At 38.1% G+C, this 17,168-nt stretch overlaps 1 protein-coding gene across 8 annotated transcripts in view; it reads right to left on the bottom strand.

Annotated features, from left to right (window-relative positions):
* Positions 1-17,168, bottom strand: part of HNRNPC (heterogeneous nuclear ribonucleoprotein C) — a 59,324-nt gene that overhangs the window by 25,370 nt on the left and 16,786 nt on the right. For all 8 annotated transcript variants that reach the window (XM_041737825.1, XM_041737826.1, XM_041737823.1 and 5 more), the window contains one exon: positions 4,199-4,474. In XM_041737825.1, coding sequence (XP_041593759.1) covers positions 4,199-4,439 — 241 coding nt within the window. In that variant the 5' untranslated portion in view covers positions 4,440-4,474. The remainder of the gene's footprint in view (positions 1-4,198; positions 4,475-17,168) is intronic.

Below are 17,168 nucleotides of genomic sequence, written 5' to 3'. Positions count from 1 at the left end.
TTTTTAGGTTCCAGGCACAGTGTGGAGCCTGCTTGGTTTTCTTTCTAACCTCTCCTGCCCCCACTTCCACCTCACCGTCTCCCCCTTTTGAAAGCAGATCTAAAAGAAAAATAATAGAGCTAAACTATATATAAAGTAGATCACACAACTTTTTAAAAAAACTTATCAGCTGCCCCTTTTTTGAAAAAAAAAAAAAAAAAGATTTTACTTATTTATTCATGACAGAGAGAGAGCGAGAGAGGTAGGCAGAGACACAGGCAGAGGAAGAAGCGGGCTCCACGAAGGGAGCCTGACATGGGACTCAATCCTGTGTCTCCACGATTACACACCAGGCATAAGGCTGCCCTAAACTGTTTGGCCAGCTGGGCTGCCCTGCACAACTTTCTTAAAAAAAGATTCCACTTATTTTTCAAGAGAGTGCAGGAGAGAGAATCAGGCAGGGGGTGGGGGACATGAACAGGACAGAGGGAGGCAGGCAGACTCCTTGCTCAGCAGGGAGCTGGATGCAGGGCTAGATCCCAAGACCCTGGGAATCAAGATCTGAGCCACTCAAACACCCCTGATTACACAATCTTATAAATGAATTATTTCATGTGACTATCAGTACTGCATTAATGTCCAGAATAAGAATTATATAATTAAAAGAACCTGAAATTTAAAAATGCATTTAATAATGTTAATTTTAGTAAAAAAAAAAAAACAAAAAGATATGCTTATTTTGAAACTGTGATACAAATTGTAGCACACATAAAATTGTTTTCTTAGAATTAAAATGTTCCATATTCTGCCTAATGAAACTAGACAGAAACTATTAAAATTCAACAAGCACTCCTGGTGTACAGACAGTGACTTTGATGTAATTCTCATTTAAAGAAGCCAAGGCTCTAAGAAAAAGTGGCAAATCAAGATTTAGGTCAAGAAACACATCAGATAGGGGGACACCTGGGGGGCTCAGCAGTTGAGCATCTGCCTTTGGCCCAGGGCGTGACCCCCGGGTCCTGGGATCAAGTCTTGCATCAGGCTCCCCACAGGGAGCCTGCTTCTCTGCCTCTGTCTCTCATGAACAGATAAAATCTTAAAAAAAAAAAAAAATACATCAGATAGGAAGGCAAGTGGGATGAAGTGACCTGGTGACAGGCACTTGACAGGAAGAGCACTGTGTGTTATATACTGCATGTTGGCAAATCGAACTTCAATTAAAAGCAATTATACAGATATATAAAGAAATACATCAGATGACCTGGAAGACCTTGTGCCAGAAAGCAAAGATGCAATGAAATTATTACAAGAGTACAGTCTCAAGGACCCAGAATACACTGGCCACAAATGAAATACAACAGATGATCAAAAACTGATGGGCAGTTTTATCACAGATGTGTGATATTGGATTTCTATTTCTATTGGATAGCATTGCTCTAGATTTAATAGCATTAACAAAAATAAAGGTAAAGAATAACAAATTAAATGACACAAAATGAATGAATCAGTACACAGGTTGCAAAACTATGTCTGCCTAATGTCTGCCTTCACTTCAGGTCACAATCCCAATGTTCTAGGATCCAGTCCCTGCTGAGCAGGGAGCCTGTTGTCTCCTTCTCCCTGCCACTTACCCCTGCTTGTGCTGTCAAATTAAAAAAAATATTTTAAAACAAAGACATCTAAGATGCAGTTAATGAAATGCATATATATGGATATGGACTGGATCTTGATTTGAATGAATCAAGTTATTAAAGTCTTGAGACAATATAAAAAAAACCTAAATATGGATCAAATATATAATGGAATTACAAATATGTAAAGGAATTACTACTGAGTTATTTTTTATAGGTGTTAAGGGCAGTGCGGCCTGCATTTTTTTAAAAAGCTTTTATCTGCTGGATATATGCTGGATCTTAAAAATCCTTAAAATTTAAGAGGAAAAAAAAACCAAAACAATAGATGAAAACAATATTTGTCAAATATCAGTTATCTGTTAAACTAGGTAAGCTGTACTTAACTTGTGTGTTCATTAAATTCTTCTACTTTTGTATTAGTAAATTTCCATGACAGTTAAAAAAAAATGCCAAGTATCATAAGGACTGACCTCATTTATGATGCAAAACTCCTTGTTCATTTCTGCCACATCCATTTTACAGACACCAAAGTCTTATACATGTGTTTTCCTATGTTTTGCTATAGGAAAAATGGCTATGAAAATTCCGTATGTATTCTCAATTATAACTGTTCTATATATCTTCCTTGTCAAGGATCACAAGATTCTTTAACTTCAAATATTTTCCCTTCCCAATCCAGGATGGTGGCATTTTCTAAACAGCATTTGAGAAGACTTCATAATACAAATTACAAGGGACGTCTATTAGAATGAAAAGAATTTTCAAGAAATAGCCACTAAGAAACCATAACCAAACATTCAAAATAGTCTAAAAAGTTGAGGGACACCTGGGTGGTTTAGTTGGTTAAGCATCGGACTGTTGGTTTTGCCTTATGTAGTGATCTCAGGGTGTTGAGATCAATCCCTGCAGGGCACTGTGCTCTGCACTCAAAGAGGAAATCAGCTCTGGATTCGCCACAATCCCCGCCCCCACCAGCATGTTCACTCTAAAATAAAATGTTAAAAAAAACAGCTGCTCTTGCTATTAAGCATAAATGCTCTTTGCTCCAAGAACGGAGCTGTCAGTTGTTTAAAAACAAAAAGTGTTGAAACTTTACAATAAATCATGTTATGTATGAAGTATTTATTAAATATTACAAACATTTTGAAATGCTAAAGTTTTGTGTAGTATTTACTATAGGTAAACACCAACATGGAAACACTTATGGTGAAAAAAATTCACTCCAAACTGAAGAGAAAATGCCAAGTAGGAAATAAAACATTTAAGTTGTAATTAAGCTTGCTGAACTCATATTTTAAAAAATTGAATACAAACTCCAGAAAATAAAATGAAAATCTAAATAAGCCACCACTTTTCAGAAAACTAAAGTTTCAATTATGAACTGCTATTAAGTTTATAAATCTTGGGATCACTGGGTGGCTCAAAGGTTTGTCGCCTGCCTTTGGCCCAGGGCGCGATCCTGGAGTCCCAGGATCGAGTCCCGCATCCGGCTCCTGGCATGGAGCCTGCTTCTCCCTTCTCCTGTGTTTCTGCCTCTCTATCATGAATAAATAAATAAATCTTTAAAACAAAAGTTTATAAATCTTAAATAATTTGGCTAAATTGCTGAACAATATATTACCAACAATGAAAGTAACCATTCTGTGGCACTGAAGATGTCTGTGTGCTTATTCCCTTTTATTTAGAATAAGCAAAAAGACTTGTGTCTTATAAACCCTTCACCTTCCCTAATATTCATGCCCAAGAAAATATAAACTATATCAAATTAGGGATCCCTGGGTGGCGCAGCGGTTTGGCGCCTGCCTTTGGCCCAGGGCGCGATCCTGGAGACCCGGGATCGAATCCCACATCAGGCTCCCGGTGCATGGAGCCTGCTTCTCCCTCCGCCTGTGTCTCTGGCTCTCTCTCTCTGTGACTATCATTCATAAATAAATAAATAAATAAATAAATAAACAAACAAACAAACTATATCAAATTAACTATGATTCTGACACTAAATCTAGGCAACTGGTAGTAGTTAGAAAAGTATTCGTGGAGGTGAAATTTTACAATCATCAGGAACGTATTTATGTGCTCTAAATGAGATCTTCTCAATTTTAAAATATATTGAGCAGAGCTCAGATCTCATTTCTCCAAACTATTACCAGTGCTTGTAACAGGTAAGAGACTGAGGTACTATACCTCCATTTTAACAGGTGAGAAGGTTCACAGCCATGTTATGTAGACTGCTCAACACACATAATTGTGCCAAGCAACCTGACTCCATAGCCCCTGAGTGACAAAGATATACGGTCTTTGCCCAATCTACTGTGAGTGGAAGGACACAGCTATTTTGGCAAGAACTGTACCTTTTTTTAATGTTATTCCCACTCTCCTGACCTTACTCAAAACCACCAAGTGAAAGATATCCTGTCTTTGCTACACTAAATGGAATAAAAAATCCTTATTTAGCACATTGTATCTATAAACCTAATATATTTTAGATTTAGCTTAATGGAGAGGGAGTAAAAAAACCAAGCATGAATAGAAAAACTCATATCTAAATTAATCAATCAACAAATAAATTAATTCAACCCAGGTCTTACCTAAAACCTGGCCGGCAATCATTCTGCCATCCTCTCCTGCCACAGCAGCCCGGGCATTTCTCTCATTAACATACTGAACGAAGGCAAAGCCTTTATGAACAGAGCAACCCACAATTTTGCCGTATTTTGAGAAGATTGCCTCCACATCAGATTTCTTGACCACAAGAGTATTGAGATTCCCAATGAATACACGGGAGTTCATGGAGCGAGGATCTGTCTTGTTGGTAACATTGCTGGCCATTGTCTTTGATGGTAAGGTTCCTCACAAGCCGAAAACTGGAAGGGAAAAAACAAATGCATTCAGGTGGAGGAAAAAAAGGTAAAACCAAAATACTCCTCGATAAAACTTTGTTTACTTTGAACCTCTTTGACTAACTAGAATACCACTCAACTTAAAAGGATCTCACAGCACCAAGTATATTACTACTTTAAAGAGAGCTCCTGAATAGATGTATCCTGACAGAAATTTAGGCTCCCTCTTCCCTAGTCCACTCCTGCAGTGCTAGACTATTATTTCCAAGATGGTGGGGGTGGGCCTCTGGACTACTAGCAACCCAATTAAGGGTCAAGTGAGCTCTCTCTGTTCTAACATTCTCAAGCAAACTAAAACCCCTTAAGCTCTCTACTACCAACTTCTCATTATATTTTACCTCTCTCTGTCATACTAACCTAACCATTCCTCACCACCTATCAAGACTTCCACCCTCCTTTTGCACATTGCTATTATTCTGCCCACAAGCCATTCTTTAGCTATCCAAATGTGGACAACACTCTCCCCCCCTTCAAGCATAATTAACCTTATTAAACTAAGGCAGTATATAGACACAATTCATCTAGTCTGGAAATCTTTATTTCCAGGTACTTTCGTTGATTTATAATATGCCAGAGATCTCTTAAATAACAATACAAACATTTTATAAAATGCAATGACTCTTGACCTACTTTTTATGTGATAACCTACAAAATACAGCTGGAATATTTTAATACTAGATGGTGATGATGATAGAACTAGCAAGTAGAACACTGCAGGAATCAGAGGAGAAGGAGAACTAAGAAGACAATACAACTTTCCTCAGGCTGTTTCAAAGAAAAATTATCTTTATGTATATGAAAGTCCAATCATACCGAAATTATTTGGAGATTGATACTATCATCTTAAGTCTTTCTCAAATGAAAATGTTTTGACATTCTTTTAGTTTTTGTATCTGCTGCCCCTTCCCCCTCCGACTACCAAACTCAAACAGGATTTAAGATGGATTCATCCGCATTAGATTTTGAGTACCATTATTAAGATTTATTTCCAATCGTCCTTTTGAAACTCCAGATAACCGTGTCTAGTATATCTTTCCTTTTTTTTTTTTTTAATTTTTATTTATTTATGATAGTCACAGAGAGAGAGAGAGGCAGAGACACAGGCAGAGGGAGAAGCAGGCTCCATGCACCGGGAGCCCGACGTGGGATTCGATCCCAGGTCTCCAGGATTGCGCCCTGAGCCAAAGGCAGGCGCTAAGCCCCTGCGCCACCCAGGGATCCCATAGTATATCTTTCCAATCCAAGAGAATGACAAACTAGTTCTCATAGATTATGTAAAAACATCTTCCATATACATATATAACAAATCAGCATAACATTGCTTATTCAGACCACTAATATTCTGATCCTTTAAATACCTACTTATTTCACAAATATTACTGATTTTAAAGCTGTAACAACCGCTTATCCCTCCTAGTCTTTAAAAACCAAGAAAATAAATAAGTAAATAAGTAAATAAATAAAATTCAAGAAACTGCCATTACTTGATTTTGATGCCTAAATTAAAGTTTTACAAACAGTAGTTTCTTAATTTTACCTAAGTAATAAATTTTACCAAATGGCACCAAGTCATGAACACTCTTTCAATTTAAAGTAGGACTTCCAGAAAGCCTTAAAACACTGAAAACAACTCCCACTGAAAGGTATAAATGGTTTGAAATGTTACTGTTGGTTTTTAATGTTTGCCATTATTTTAAGTGGAAAGAATTCAAGCCAGCTTTCTGCATAGGTTTGCACACATATTCTCCATATTGTAGTAAATACAGGAAAAATCTTCTGGGGCTTAATTAACAATTACCTGTGAGGGGAAAAAGGATGGTCCTACATGCCACTGGCACGCTGAACAAGACGGAAAAACACCAAATAAACCTTAATGTTCCCTTAAAATATATTCCTTGGAACCATAGAACAGAAATGGACTTAAATGACAATTTTCTCAATTTTCAAAGAGGGTGCACAGCTAGTACCAATCTAGAAATAGAGAACTCATTAAGGATTCATCCTCTCAAGGATCTCCATTTGAAAAAGACTAATAAAGAAACATCCATATACACAAATAAAAAGGTGCTAACTACGGTTGCCACCTTTGAATATAATTTTATCTATTTTCCCCAATTATACATGGTTTCTAAATTTGCTACAAGAATCATGAACTGGGGGATCCCTGGGTGGCTCAGCAGTTTAACGCCTGCCTTTGGCCCAGGGTGCAATCCTGGTGTCCCAGGATTCAGTCCCACCCATGTCAGGATCCCTGAATGGAGCGTGCCTCTCTCTCATGAATAAATAAAATCTTTAAAAAAATAAAATAAAAAATTAAAAAAAAAAAACAGAACCCTCAACTGTTGGGCAGCCCAGGTGGCTCAGCGGTTTGGCGCCTGCCTTTGGCCCGGGGCGCGATCCTGGAGACCCGGGATCGAGTCCCACATCAGGCTCCCGGTGCATGGAGCCTGCTTCTCCCTCCGCCTGTGTCTCTGTCTCTCTCTCTCTCTGTGACTATCATAAATAAATAAATAAAATTAAAAAAAAAAAAAGAATGAAATTCAAAAAAAAAAAAAATTAAAAAAATTATGAACTGTTCATGGAAAAATGACTTCAAGCTCAATGACACTGGCTAATGTCACTGGAATAGATTTCAATGCCCATACTTACTCTAAGGAGTTAAAACATAGAAACAACAGTAAAGACAAGTGAACCCACAAAGGCCCGTTAATCCTGCTCCAAAGAACACTTCTTAAAGAATAAAAGTTAATACAAATTAACACATGTTTTCACTGAACCTTTTTTGAGTATCTAAGAAGTATTAGGTACCAAGGCTGCTTCAGAGGAAAAAAAAAAACAGAACAGATAAGATTACTCAGACAATAATGTTCTTTAAAATAGTATTTTAGAGGAAACATATTTCTAAAATTTTACAAATAACCAAATGAGCTCAGGTCACATTTGACCCAAACTCTTATTAATTATTAAGGTATCTCACCAATGAAAATGATAAGAAGGGGAGAAATGGTCAACATCCTACATGCAAAGAACTACTGGGGGAAAAAAAAGCAAAACCCCTGGGTTTCCAAGAAGAAAAACAAGAGCAGAGCATTTTTTTTTTAACATTTCTGAATCCCCATATAAAAGCAACTAGATAGACCAAAAAGAAGCTTAGGTACCCAAGGGTTGCATCAAAACTTAATGCAAGCTGTTAAGGGGAAGCCAACAAGTCCTTGTATGCATGATCATCACTGTGGAAGAAACAAAAGACTGAAAAATAGAAGAATCCGGGCATCCCCCTTGGCCCAGTGGTTTCATGCTGCCTTCGGCCAGGGTGTGATCCTGGAGACCCGGGATCGGGTCCCTCATTGGGCTCCCTCTATAGAGCCTGCTACTCCCTCTGACTGTTTCTCTCTGCCTCTCTCTCTCTCTCTCTCTGCTTCTGTCATGAATAAATAAAATCTTTAAAAAAAAAAAATTTGAAGAATCCCAAAATATCCATTTAGTGGAAAACCAATGGAACTATTTTAAGAAATGCAGTTCAAAGAGGAAGGGTTGGGATCCCTGGGTGGCCAAGCGGTTTGGCGCCTGCCTTTGGCCCAGGGCGTGATCCTGGAGATCCGGGATCAAATCCCACATCGGGCTCCCCGCATGGAGCTTACTTCTCCCTCTGCCTGTGTCTCTGCCTTTCTCGCTCTCTCTGTGACTATCATAAATAAATAAAAATTAAAAAAAAAAAAACAAAACAGGAAGGGTTTTCCCTGCTCCAAGTTGGGGTAAGTACAAGGTACTGTTATAAAAATGTCAACGTGCCAGACAGCCTTAAAGTCTCTATAAAAATCTCAAAACTCACTCATAATGCACCATTAAAGTCTTATCCCTTTCCACCCCCGAAAGTAGTTACTATTCTAACTTTAATCATTTTGTTGGAAGAAATATATTTTTTAAAGATTTTTATGTATTTATTCATGAGAGAAACAGAGAGAGGCGCAGAGGCAAAGGAAGAGGGAGAAGCAGGCTCTATGCAGGGATCTGGCTGTGGGAATCCATCCCAGGACTTGGGGATTACACCCTGAGTCAAAGGCAGCTTGAGGCTGTGCCATCCAGGGGTCCTCTTTGAAAAAAATACTTTGTGTGTGTGAGAGAGCTCTTGAGTAGGGAAACAGCAGCAACACACTCGATCTCTGCTGAGCAGGACTTGAGATTATGACCTGAGCCAAAGGAAGACGCTTAACAGACTGAGCTACCCAGGTGCCCCTATAGTAATCACTTTTTATTTTTTTAAAGATTTTATTTATTCATGAAAGAAACAGAGAGAGGCAGACACAAGCAGAGGGAGAAGCAGGCTCCATTCAGGAAGGCTGACGTGGGACTCAATTCCGGGTCTCCAGGATCACACCTTGGGCTGAAGGCGGCGCTAAACCACTGAGCCACCTGCGCTACCCAGGAATCACTTTTTTAAAAACAATTCTATCATCTCATCATATATCCCTAAACAATAGTCTTACCATTAAAGCAAATTTCATCTTTTATGGCTCTTTGAAGATAAGTTCCCCTTCATCTTTACTTAAAACTTATTCTTTGAAGAATACAGACAGGATATTTGACCATTACGTTTCCCAGTCTGGATTTTCCACAATTTCATACTCCTATGACAATTCCACATATTCTTGTTTTTCTTAAAATTGGAAGCTGGGGGATCCCTGGGTGGTGCAGTTTAGCGTCTGCCTTTGGCCCAGGGCACGATCCTGGAGACCCGGAATGGAGTCCCACGTCGGGTTCCCGGTGCATGGAGCCTGTTCTCCCTCTGCCTGTGTCCCTGTGTCTCTCTCTCTCTCTCTCTCTGTGACTATCATAAATAAATAAAAATTGAAAAAAAAATTGAAAAAAAAATTGAAAAAAAAAAAGAAAAAAGGAAGTTTTATATTTAAAAAAAAATTGGAAGCTGGGATCAAAGGCTTGATCCAACACACGTGTAAATCCTTGGAAGACTATATATATATCAATAAATATATATATACATATATATGACATTGTCGTTTTCTGGTTATTTATGCTTAAATTCTACTATGTCTTAAGTAATACAGTATTCTCCAGTTTACCTGTTACTTAGAACTTAGGAGAATTATTTCCCTTGCATGTTAGTAAGTTTCCCTGTGCCCTCTATAGATGTCAGTTTTGCTGGGTATAAAATCTTAGCATTGCATTTTTCTTTCTTTGAATGTGTTATTCTTATTTATTTTCGAACTATCACAAAATCATTCCAAAGTTTGAACCTTGCTGGCAAAGTTGTTTTTATTGACTTTAGTAGTTACAGGGTTTTTGCTTCCTTATATGTAATTAAGTTTTTAAAAATAAATCAAAGTCTAGTATAAGCAGATTTTTTTTAAAAGATTTACTTATTCATGAGACACACAGAGTGTGGCAGAGAGACACAGGCAGAGGGAGAAGTAAGGCTCCATGCAGGGAGCCCGAAGTGGGACCTGATCCCAGGCCTGCAGGATCAGGCCCTGGGCTGAAGGGAGGTGCTAAACCACGAAGCCACCCAGGGATCCCCGAGAAAAAGAACACATCGAAACAAATGTATTTAAGGCTGCATCATGGGTAATAAATTACCTCAATTTACCTTATATGACAGATCAATTTCTCCTAGGTTTTTAAAACTAAGTACTACGCAGATAACTTAAGTAGAACTTCTCTAACTAGTTTAAAAATTGGACCCAAATGGTATAGTCTTAAAGACACACACCTCAGATTTCAAGTACAAAAGCAAGCTGCAGAAGAAATGATTTAACTTTTGTTTTTAACAACAGATACATATTACATTCTACATGCACTTTTGTACAACAGATTTTTAGTTAACACTTGGTATTTTGAGTCCCTGGTTGGCTCAGTGGGTTAAATATCAGCCTTTGGCTCGGGTTCTGATTCCAAAGTCCTGGAACAGAATTCTGCATCAGGCTCCCTGCTTAGTCGGGAGTCTGCTTCTCCCTCTTCCCTCCACCTGCCCTTGAGTGTGTCCAAACTCTCTCAATACATCTTAAAAAAAAGGGGGGGGGGATCACTGGGTGGCGCAGCGGTTTAGCACCTGCCTTTGGCCCAGGGCGCGATCCTGGAGACCTGGGATCGAGTCCCACGTCGGGCTCCCAGTGCATGGAGCCTGCTTCTCCCTCTGCCTGTGTCTCTGCCTCTCTCTCTCTCTCTGTGACTATCATAAGTAAATAAAAATTAAAAAAAAAAAAAAAAAAACAGAAAGCAAACACAACTAGGTATTTTAATTACCAACAACTGCAGTCTTTAGAATAATCTACAAATCACTTTAAGGACACCTGGCTGGCTCAGTCAAAATGTGACTCCTGATTTCAGGGTTTTAAGTCTGAACCCCATGTTGGGTATAGAGACCACTAAAACAAAAAAATCCTTGCAAATCACTTTAAATTGGGAATTATGTCTAAATGTTTAAGTCAAAGGGTGCCTGTGTGGTTGAGCATCGGACTCTTGGGCTTTGGCTTAGGATAAAATCTTGGGGTTATGGGATCAAACCTCTTGGGCTCTGCACTTGGCAGGGAGTCTGCTTGGGATTCCCCCCCCTCCGGCCCCCTGGTCATACACATGCACTAATAAAAGAGATGAATCTTTTAAAATATAAATCTTTTAAATAAATAAAAGCTTAAGTTAAAAAACAGTATTACAGTTACACTGTGACGGGAGGCATATATAAACTATCCATCTACAGGGACGCCAGGGTGGCTCAGCAGTTAAATGTCTGCCTTCAGCCCAAGGTGTGATCCCAGAGACCCAGGATCGAGTCCCACATCAGGCTCCCTGCATGGAGCCTGCTTCTCCCTCTGCCTCTGTCTCTCTTATGAATAATAAAATTATAAAAAAATAAAAATAAACTGTCTACATAAAATTTAGACACTTAGGAAAAATAGAGCATAAAGTTTAAAATATTCTGTGGGAAAAAAATAAAATATTCTGTGGGTACTCTGCTTTTGGTTAATCGTGATGTCCCTCATTGTCCAGTTCCTCAAACTGTAGTTTATAAATCCACAACATCTTTCATTTTTTGATGACCAGAAGTATCTGGCACAGTTTGTTAATTCTAGTTAACATATAGTGTTTTAGGTCTTATTGGAAAAAAAATTTTTTTAAGTTTATATATGTATATATGTAAGTAATCTCTAAACCCAATGTTAGGTCCAAACCCAAGAGACCCAGATATCAAGAATTACCTATTCTTTCAACTGAGCCAGACACTCTACAAAAATAAATAAAATGAATAAATTTTAAGTCAAAATCATTCCACATAAACATGCAAGTAAAGAGAAGTAGATAGAAATAATAAAAAATTTTTTTACTAAAATTGGTTTCAAAGAGTAAAACCGGGACCCTTAGGTGGCTCAGCGGTTTAGTGTCTGCCTCTGGCTCAGGAAATTTTCCTGGAGTCCCAGGATCAAGTCCTACATCGGGCTCCCTACACAGAGCCTACTTCAACCTCTGCCTCATGAATAAATATTAAAAAAAAAAAAAAAAAAAAAAGAAAAAGTAAAATGAAGAGGGTAGATTTCTAGGGCACCTGAATGGCTCAGCTGGTTAATAAGCATTTGACTCTGGATTTCAGCTCAGGTTATGATCTCACAGTCCTGGGATCCAGCCCCAGGTCTGGCTCCACGCTGTATATTGGGCCCGCTTCTTTCTCTCTTTTTCCTCCGCTGCCCTTCCCCCACTTGTTTTCGGTCTCTCCAAAAACCAAAACCAAACATTAAAAATCTTATTAAAAAATAGAGGGTAGACTTCTTAAATGACTGTGTTCCATGGATGCTCTGCATCCCGTTTAGTTCACTGCTGACGATTAAGCGGATCTGCTTTCCAGAAAAGCAGAACTTGAACACAGTAAAATACAACAGTAGGAAACGAACATCTTCCTAAAGGTTATTTGGTTGGTAGCACTCAAAACTCTAGTCCACGGGTTTGTGTGGACACTACACGTTTGTGTGCTATATTATATTCATATAGGCACATATTTTCTACGCTTGGGGCTTGAACTCTTGACTGATCCACCCAGTAGCCTCTCATCTATTTTTGATATCAAAGGATCACTAAGTTGGGTCTTAGCAGCTCAGTAAATAAAAACTGGGGATACTCCGTTATCTTTATTGCCTTATTACACTAAAGGATCTATGTGTCTAATCACAGGATTTATGTTGAAGCAATAAAATCAAGAGATTCTACAGACAGTGTCAATGCTTAAGATTTGTGTATATAGAAATGTTTCTCTTTTTAAGATTTATTTATTTATTCATGAGAAACACACAGAGGCAGAGACACAGGCAGAGGGAGAAGTAGGCTCTGTGCAGAGAGAGCCTGATGTGGGACTCCATCCTGGGTCGAAGGCAGGCACTAAGCCGCTGAGCTACCCAGGCATCCGTCTAGAAATGTTTCTATTTCCACTCCTGGCATTCTATCTTAAAACTAATCAATCAAAAAATCTACATCTGGCTGGAATGCAAGTAAGATGTCAAAATTTTATTTTAAACTGTTCACTCTCAAACTCATGCTACTCTGATTCTTTGCCTTCTTGAAACAAACCTATCTTGGATTGTCAGTCTTCCTAAATGTTTGGGATATGTTCGTACCAACTACTTCATTTCTCTTAACTTAGCATTAAATCTTAAGTAAATTCTGCTGGGAAGTGGTACAGCAAGGTGGGAAAGGCACCGGATTATGAGAGGTACAGAGTTCAAATGGTCCAAAAACAATTTATAACTGGAATCAAGTCTTTAGTTTCCTTGCCTTTATGTCTGGGGCAGAACTCCACCTTTATTCAAAAGGGACTGGAAAGACAACTTGACAAAACAGTCTAACTCATTCAGTGTTCCATATCATATATCATATTTAGGCATATTAACTACAAACAAAAAACCTATCGGAGGAAATGAGCCACAAAATATGTTTCTACTGAAATTTGATCCAATCCTCTACCTATTAACCCTGTTCACTAAGCTAATCACATTTATACTTACTCATATCACATGATCTGTTAGTCCAGGAAAAAAAGAAATCAAAGTATCTATATGGCTTGAGATGTCAAAACATACTAACTAGAGAACAGGAGAAATAACTTGCCTCAGACAAGAAAATTCAGAACCTTGCCATACAATTTGTTTTACTACCCCCCCCCAACTAGCCTAGCTTATAATTCAATTCACATCAGATACAACTACCATAGGACTATTTCCCCTCTTTCTTTGAAGAAAATAAAAAGCAAAGCACTAGATGGCAGCAGCGAGTTGGCAATTTTTTTAAAAAGATGACTAAATCTTGAGTCCAAAGATTTTCTAGGTCACACTGGCTTTACAACTGGTCAAAGTTTCTCAATACCTTTTCAATACTATAAATTTCCTTGCCTACGTATAGATCATCATCTGCACTAAATTATTTTCCTTTAACTAACTGAAGTTCTATTTTGCCCATTTAGGCACTCTCACATAACTATCTGGCCCTGCCTCTTTGTTCTCTATGTATCTTTATTGCATTCATCAATTATTTCCCTCTTGCCAACAATGAACTGTCATTTGTCTGCAAAAAGAATAGTGTATTTTAATTTGCTCCATCCCCAAAACTTTTTTATTCATCAAAACACAGGTATGATCAAGATAAACACTACTAGCATGAGAAAATAGCATATGGTGATATTTTGAGGACACTTTCAGGACACAAAAATCTAAGATGGCCATTTTTACTCATTTACTTATTTTTCTAAGTAAGATCAAGAGTCAGACACTTATAGCCTCCTAAGCCACTCAGGAGCTCTAAAGCTGGCCATTTTTTGATAAGCTATTCAACTGCTAGGTCTAAGAATTAAAAAGAAAGACAATACTCAAGACACAAATTAGGGGGAAGTAGATAACTCAATAAATGGCTGCACACAGCAATAAAAAACCCACCAAAACACTTTCAAAAAAACATTAACTCAGTACACCCAAAACAGATTATAAATGGATCAGCAAAAAATTACATATGCAATGGTCAAAACCTAAACACAAAACATGCAGGTCCCATAAAGTATGAAGAGAAAAAAAAAAAAGAAACGTAAAACAAATCATAAATGTGAAAAAAAATTAAAGAAAAACATACTGAAATTAAATTTCTAAGATACTACTTTTTAAAATTTAGATTGAAGAGAGATTCAGTATAAAACTTGATTCAGACAACTGTCGATATATCCTAAAATCCCTGGAGAAAAGCTTGGTGGGCAGAAACAGGATTTACATGATCTCAGAATACTCCCGAAAATACTGATTGTAAGGGCAAAAAAAACGCACCTTTACAGTGGAAACGTGTCACCACTTAAACTGATTTGACATTACATGCCTCCTGATGTGACAAAATAAGAAACACACATACCCTATGCAAAATTCTTGGTAACATACTTGAACTTATACATAAGGAAACTATTTCAAGTTTGCAGACATACAATATAGGAAAGCCCCGCATGGTGGTTTACTGGTTTAGCACCACCTTTAGAACCACCTTCCGCCCAGGTGTGATCCTGGGGTCCTGAGATAAGAGTCCCACACATCAGGCTCCCTGCAGGGAGCCTGCTTCTCCTTCTGCCTTTGTCTCTGCCTCTGTGTCTCTCATGAATAAATAAAATCTTTAAAAAGTAAAAATAAAAACTGAGACTCCTCAAAAATACATACAAAGTAGGAGCTTTCTCTAGATTAAGAGAGCAATGTGTGAATCTTGATTGGATACCAGATTCTGCCCTCTGCTATGGCCCGGGAGGCCTGACCTGCCCCTTTTCCCATCAGTGCCTGGAGACAGAACCTGGATATTTTTGTATTTACCTGGTGGTGCCCAGTCTCTGCCTCAGACACCTTGGAGCTGGAGGGGGTGGCCGGAAGAATTTTCCCTTGGGGCACTGTACATAATGCTTATTTAAATCCTATTTTTTCCTCTCTCCATCTCTAAAGGTGTATATTTTGCATCCAAAAAAAAGGGGGGGGGGAAGCAATGTGTGAATCTTGATCAGATACTAGATTCTGCCCTCTAAGATTGGGATCCCAAGTCTTGGGATCAAGCCCCGCACTGGGCTCCCTGCTCAGTGAGGAGCCTTCTGCTGCTTCTCCCTCTCCTACTCTCCCTGCTCCTGCTCTCTGTCAAATAAATAAAGCATTTAAAAATCATTCTGAAAGGGAAAAACAAAAGAAAAAATTACATATAAGAGCAAACCTAACAATCTACCCAGTAGCTACCAGAACAAGAAGGCTGGAACATAGATGGTATATTTCACATATGTACTGTCACCTGTTCCAAAGTTGTTTTTTCTATTCCAAATGTTTTTCCTCAATCTATTATATATAGTAAATGGCAAAATGATGATTTACCAGGTCACGTGCTTTAACAAGTTCCAAAAAATCGTAAAATTACATTTGTCAGATTTCCTAATATAAGAATGGGGTGAAAGAGACGTGGCATTCCCATGGCTATAACTAAGTAAATCAGTACATGTTTTTGTAGGTTCCTTTGAAAATTTTAAGCAGTGCCAAGCAACGGGCAGGCCTATATACTTGCATCAAAACAACTGGCACCCCATCAAAAAAAAAAACAAAACAAAACAAAAAACAACTGGCAAACATTAACTAAATTTCAGGTCATCCTATGTTTGGAATTCAAAAAGAAAACTTTGACCATCTATAAATCCTATGATTCCCCGTAAGAAAGAAACATTACAGAACCACTTAAAAACATGTTGTATAAGACTAAGTGAAAAATGTTTAGAATATAGGGGCTCTAAAACTACATATGGTAATGATTACATATTGCTAAAATCGTATTACAAATATATAAAATGTATAGGTACACCTACATCTAGGAGACAGAGATGAAGCCAAATATTAACAGCAATTTAAAAATATACAAATACTGGCTATCTTTGAGTGTTGATGCTCCAAGTATTTTCTTTTACGTACCTATTTCAAGTTTTCCTTATAATAGAAGACTGTTCCTGTCAAAGCATAAATGGGTAATGTACTAGGACAAAAAACTTTAAAATAAAGATCTTTAAGAATATATTCCTAGAAAAAAAAAAAAAAAGAATATATTCCCAGAATCCCAAGATGGAAAAAACTAAATCATAGACAATTCTTTCTTCAGAAGACGTTAAAATCCTCTTAGGACACCTTGCTCAATAGCTATAATAATGTAACTTCTTGAGAATTGCCACGAAAGTCAAGGAAATCACATGATACTCAGTTCTAAAACTTTAACTTCTTCCTTTAATGTCTACTCATTAGCATTAAAATTAATTTTTTAACGTAATAATCTTATTCAAACTGTTCCTTATCCTTACCATCTTCAATGAAAATATAAAATGGGGGGCACCTGGATGGCTCAGTAGTTGAGCATCAGCCTTGGCTCAGGTCATGATCCCAGAGTCCTGGGATTGATTTCCACATCAAGCTTCCCATGGGGAGGAGCCTGCTTTTCCTTCTGCCTATGTCTCTGCCTGTGTCTTTCATGAATCAATCAATAAAATCTTAAAAAAATAAAATGGGGGATCCCTGGATAGCTCAGCCGTTCAGTGCCTGCCTTTGGCCCAGGGCGTTATCCTGGAGTTCCAGGACCCAGTCCCACATCGGGCTCCATGTATTAAGCCTGCTTCTCCCTCTGC

The sequence above is a fragment of the Vulpes lagopus genome, chromosome 23 (genome assembly GCF_018345385.1).
Source record: "Vulpes lagopus strain Blue_001 chromosome 23, ASM1834538v1, whole genome shotgun sequence".
Taxonomy (NCBI): domain Eukaryota; kingdom Metazoa; phylum Chordata; class Mammalia; order Carnivora; family Canidae; genus Vulpes; species Vulpes lagopus.
Note: the sequence above shows the minus strand (reverse complement) of the source record. Positions and strands in the feature narration are given on the sequence as shown.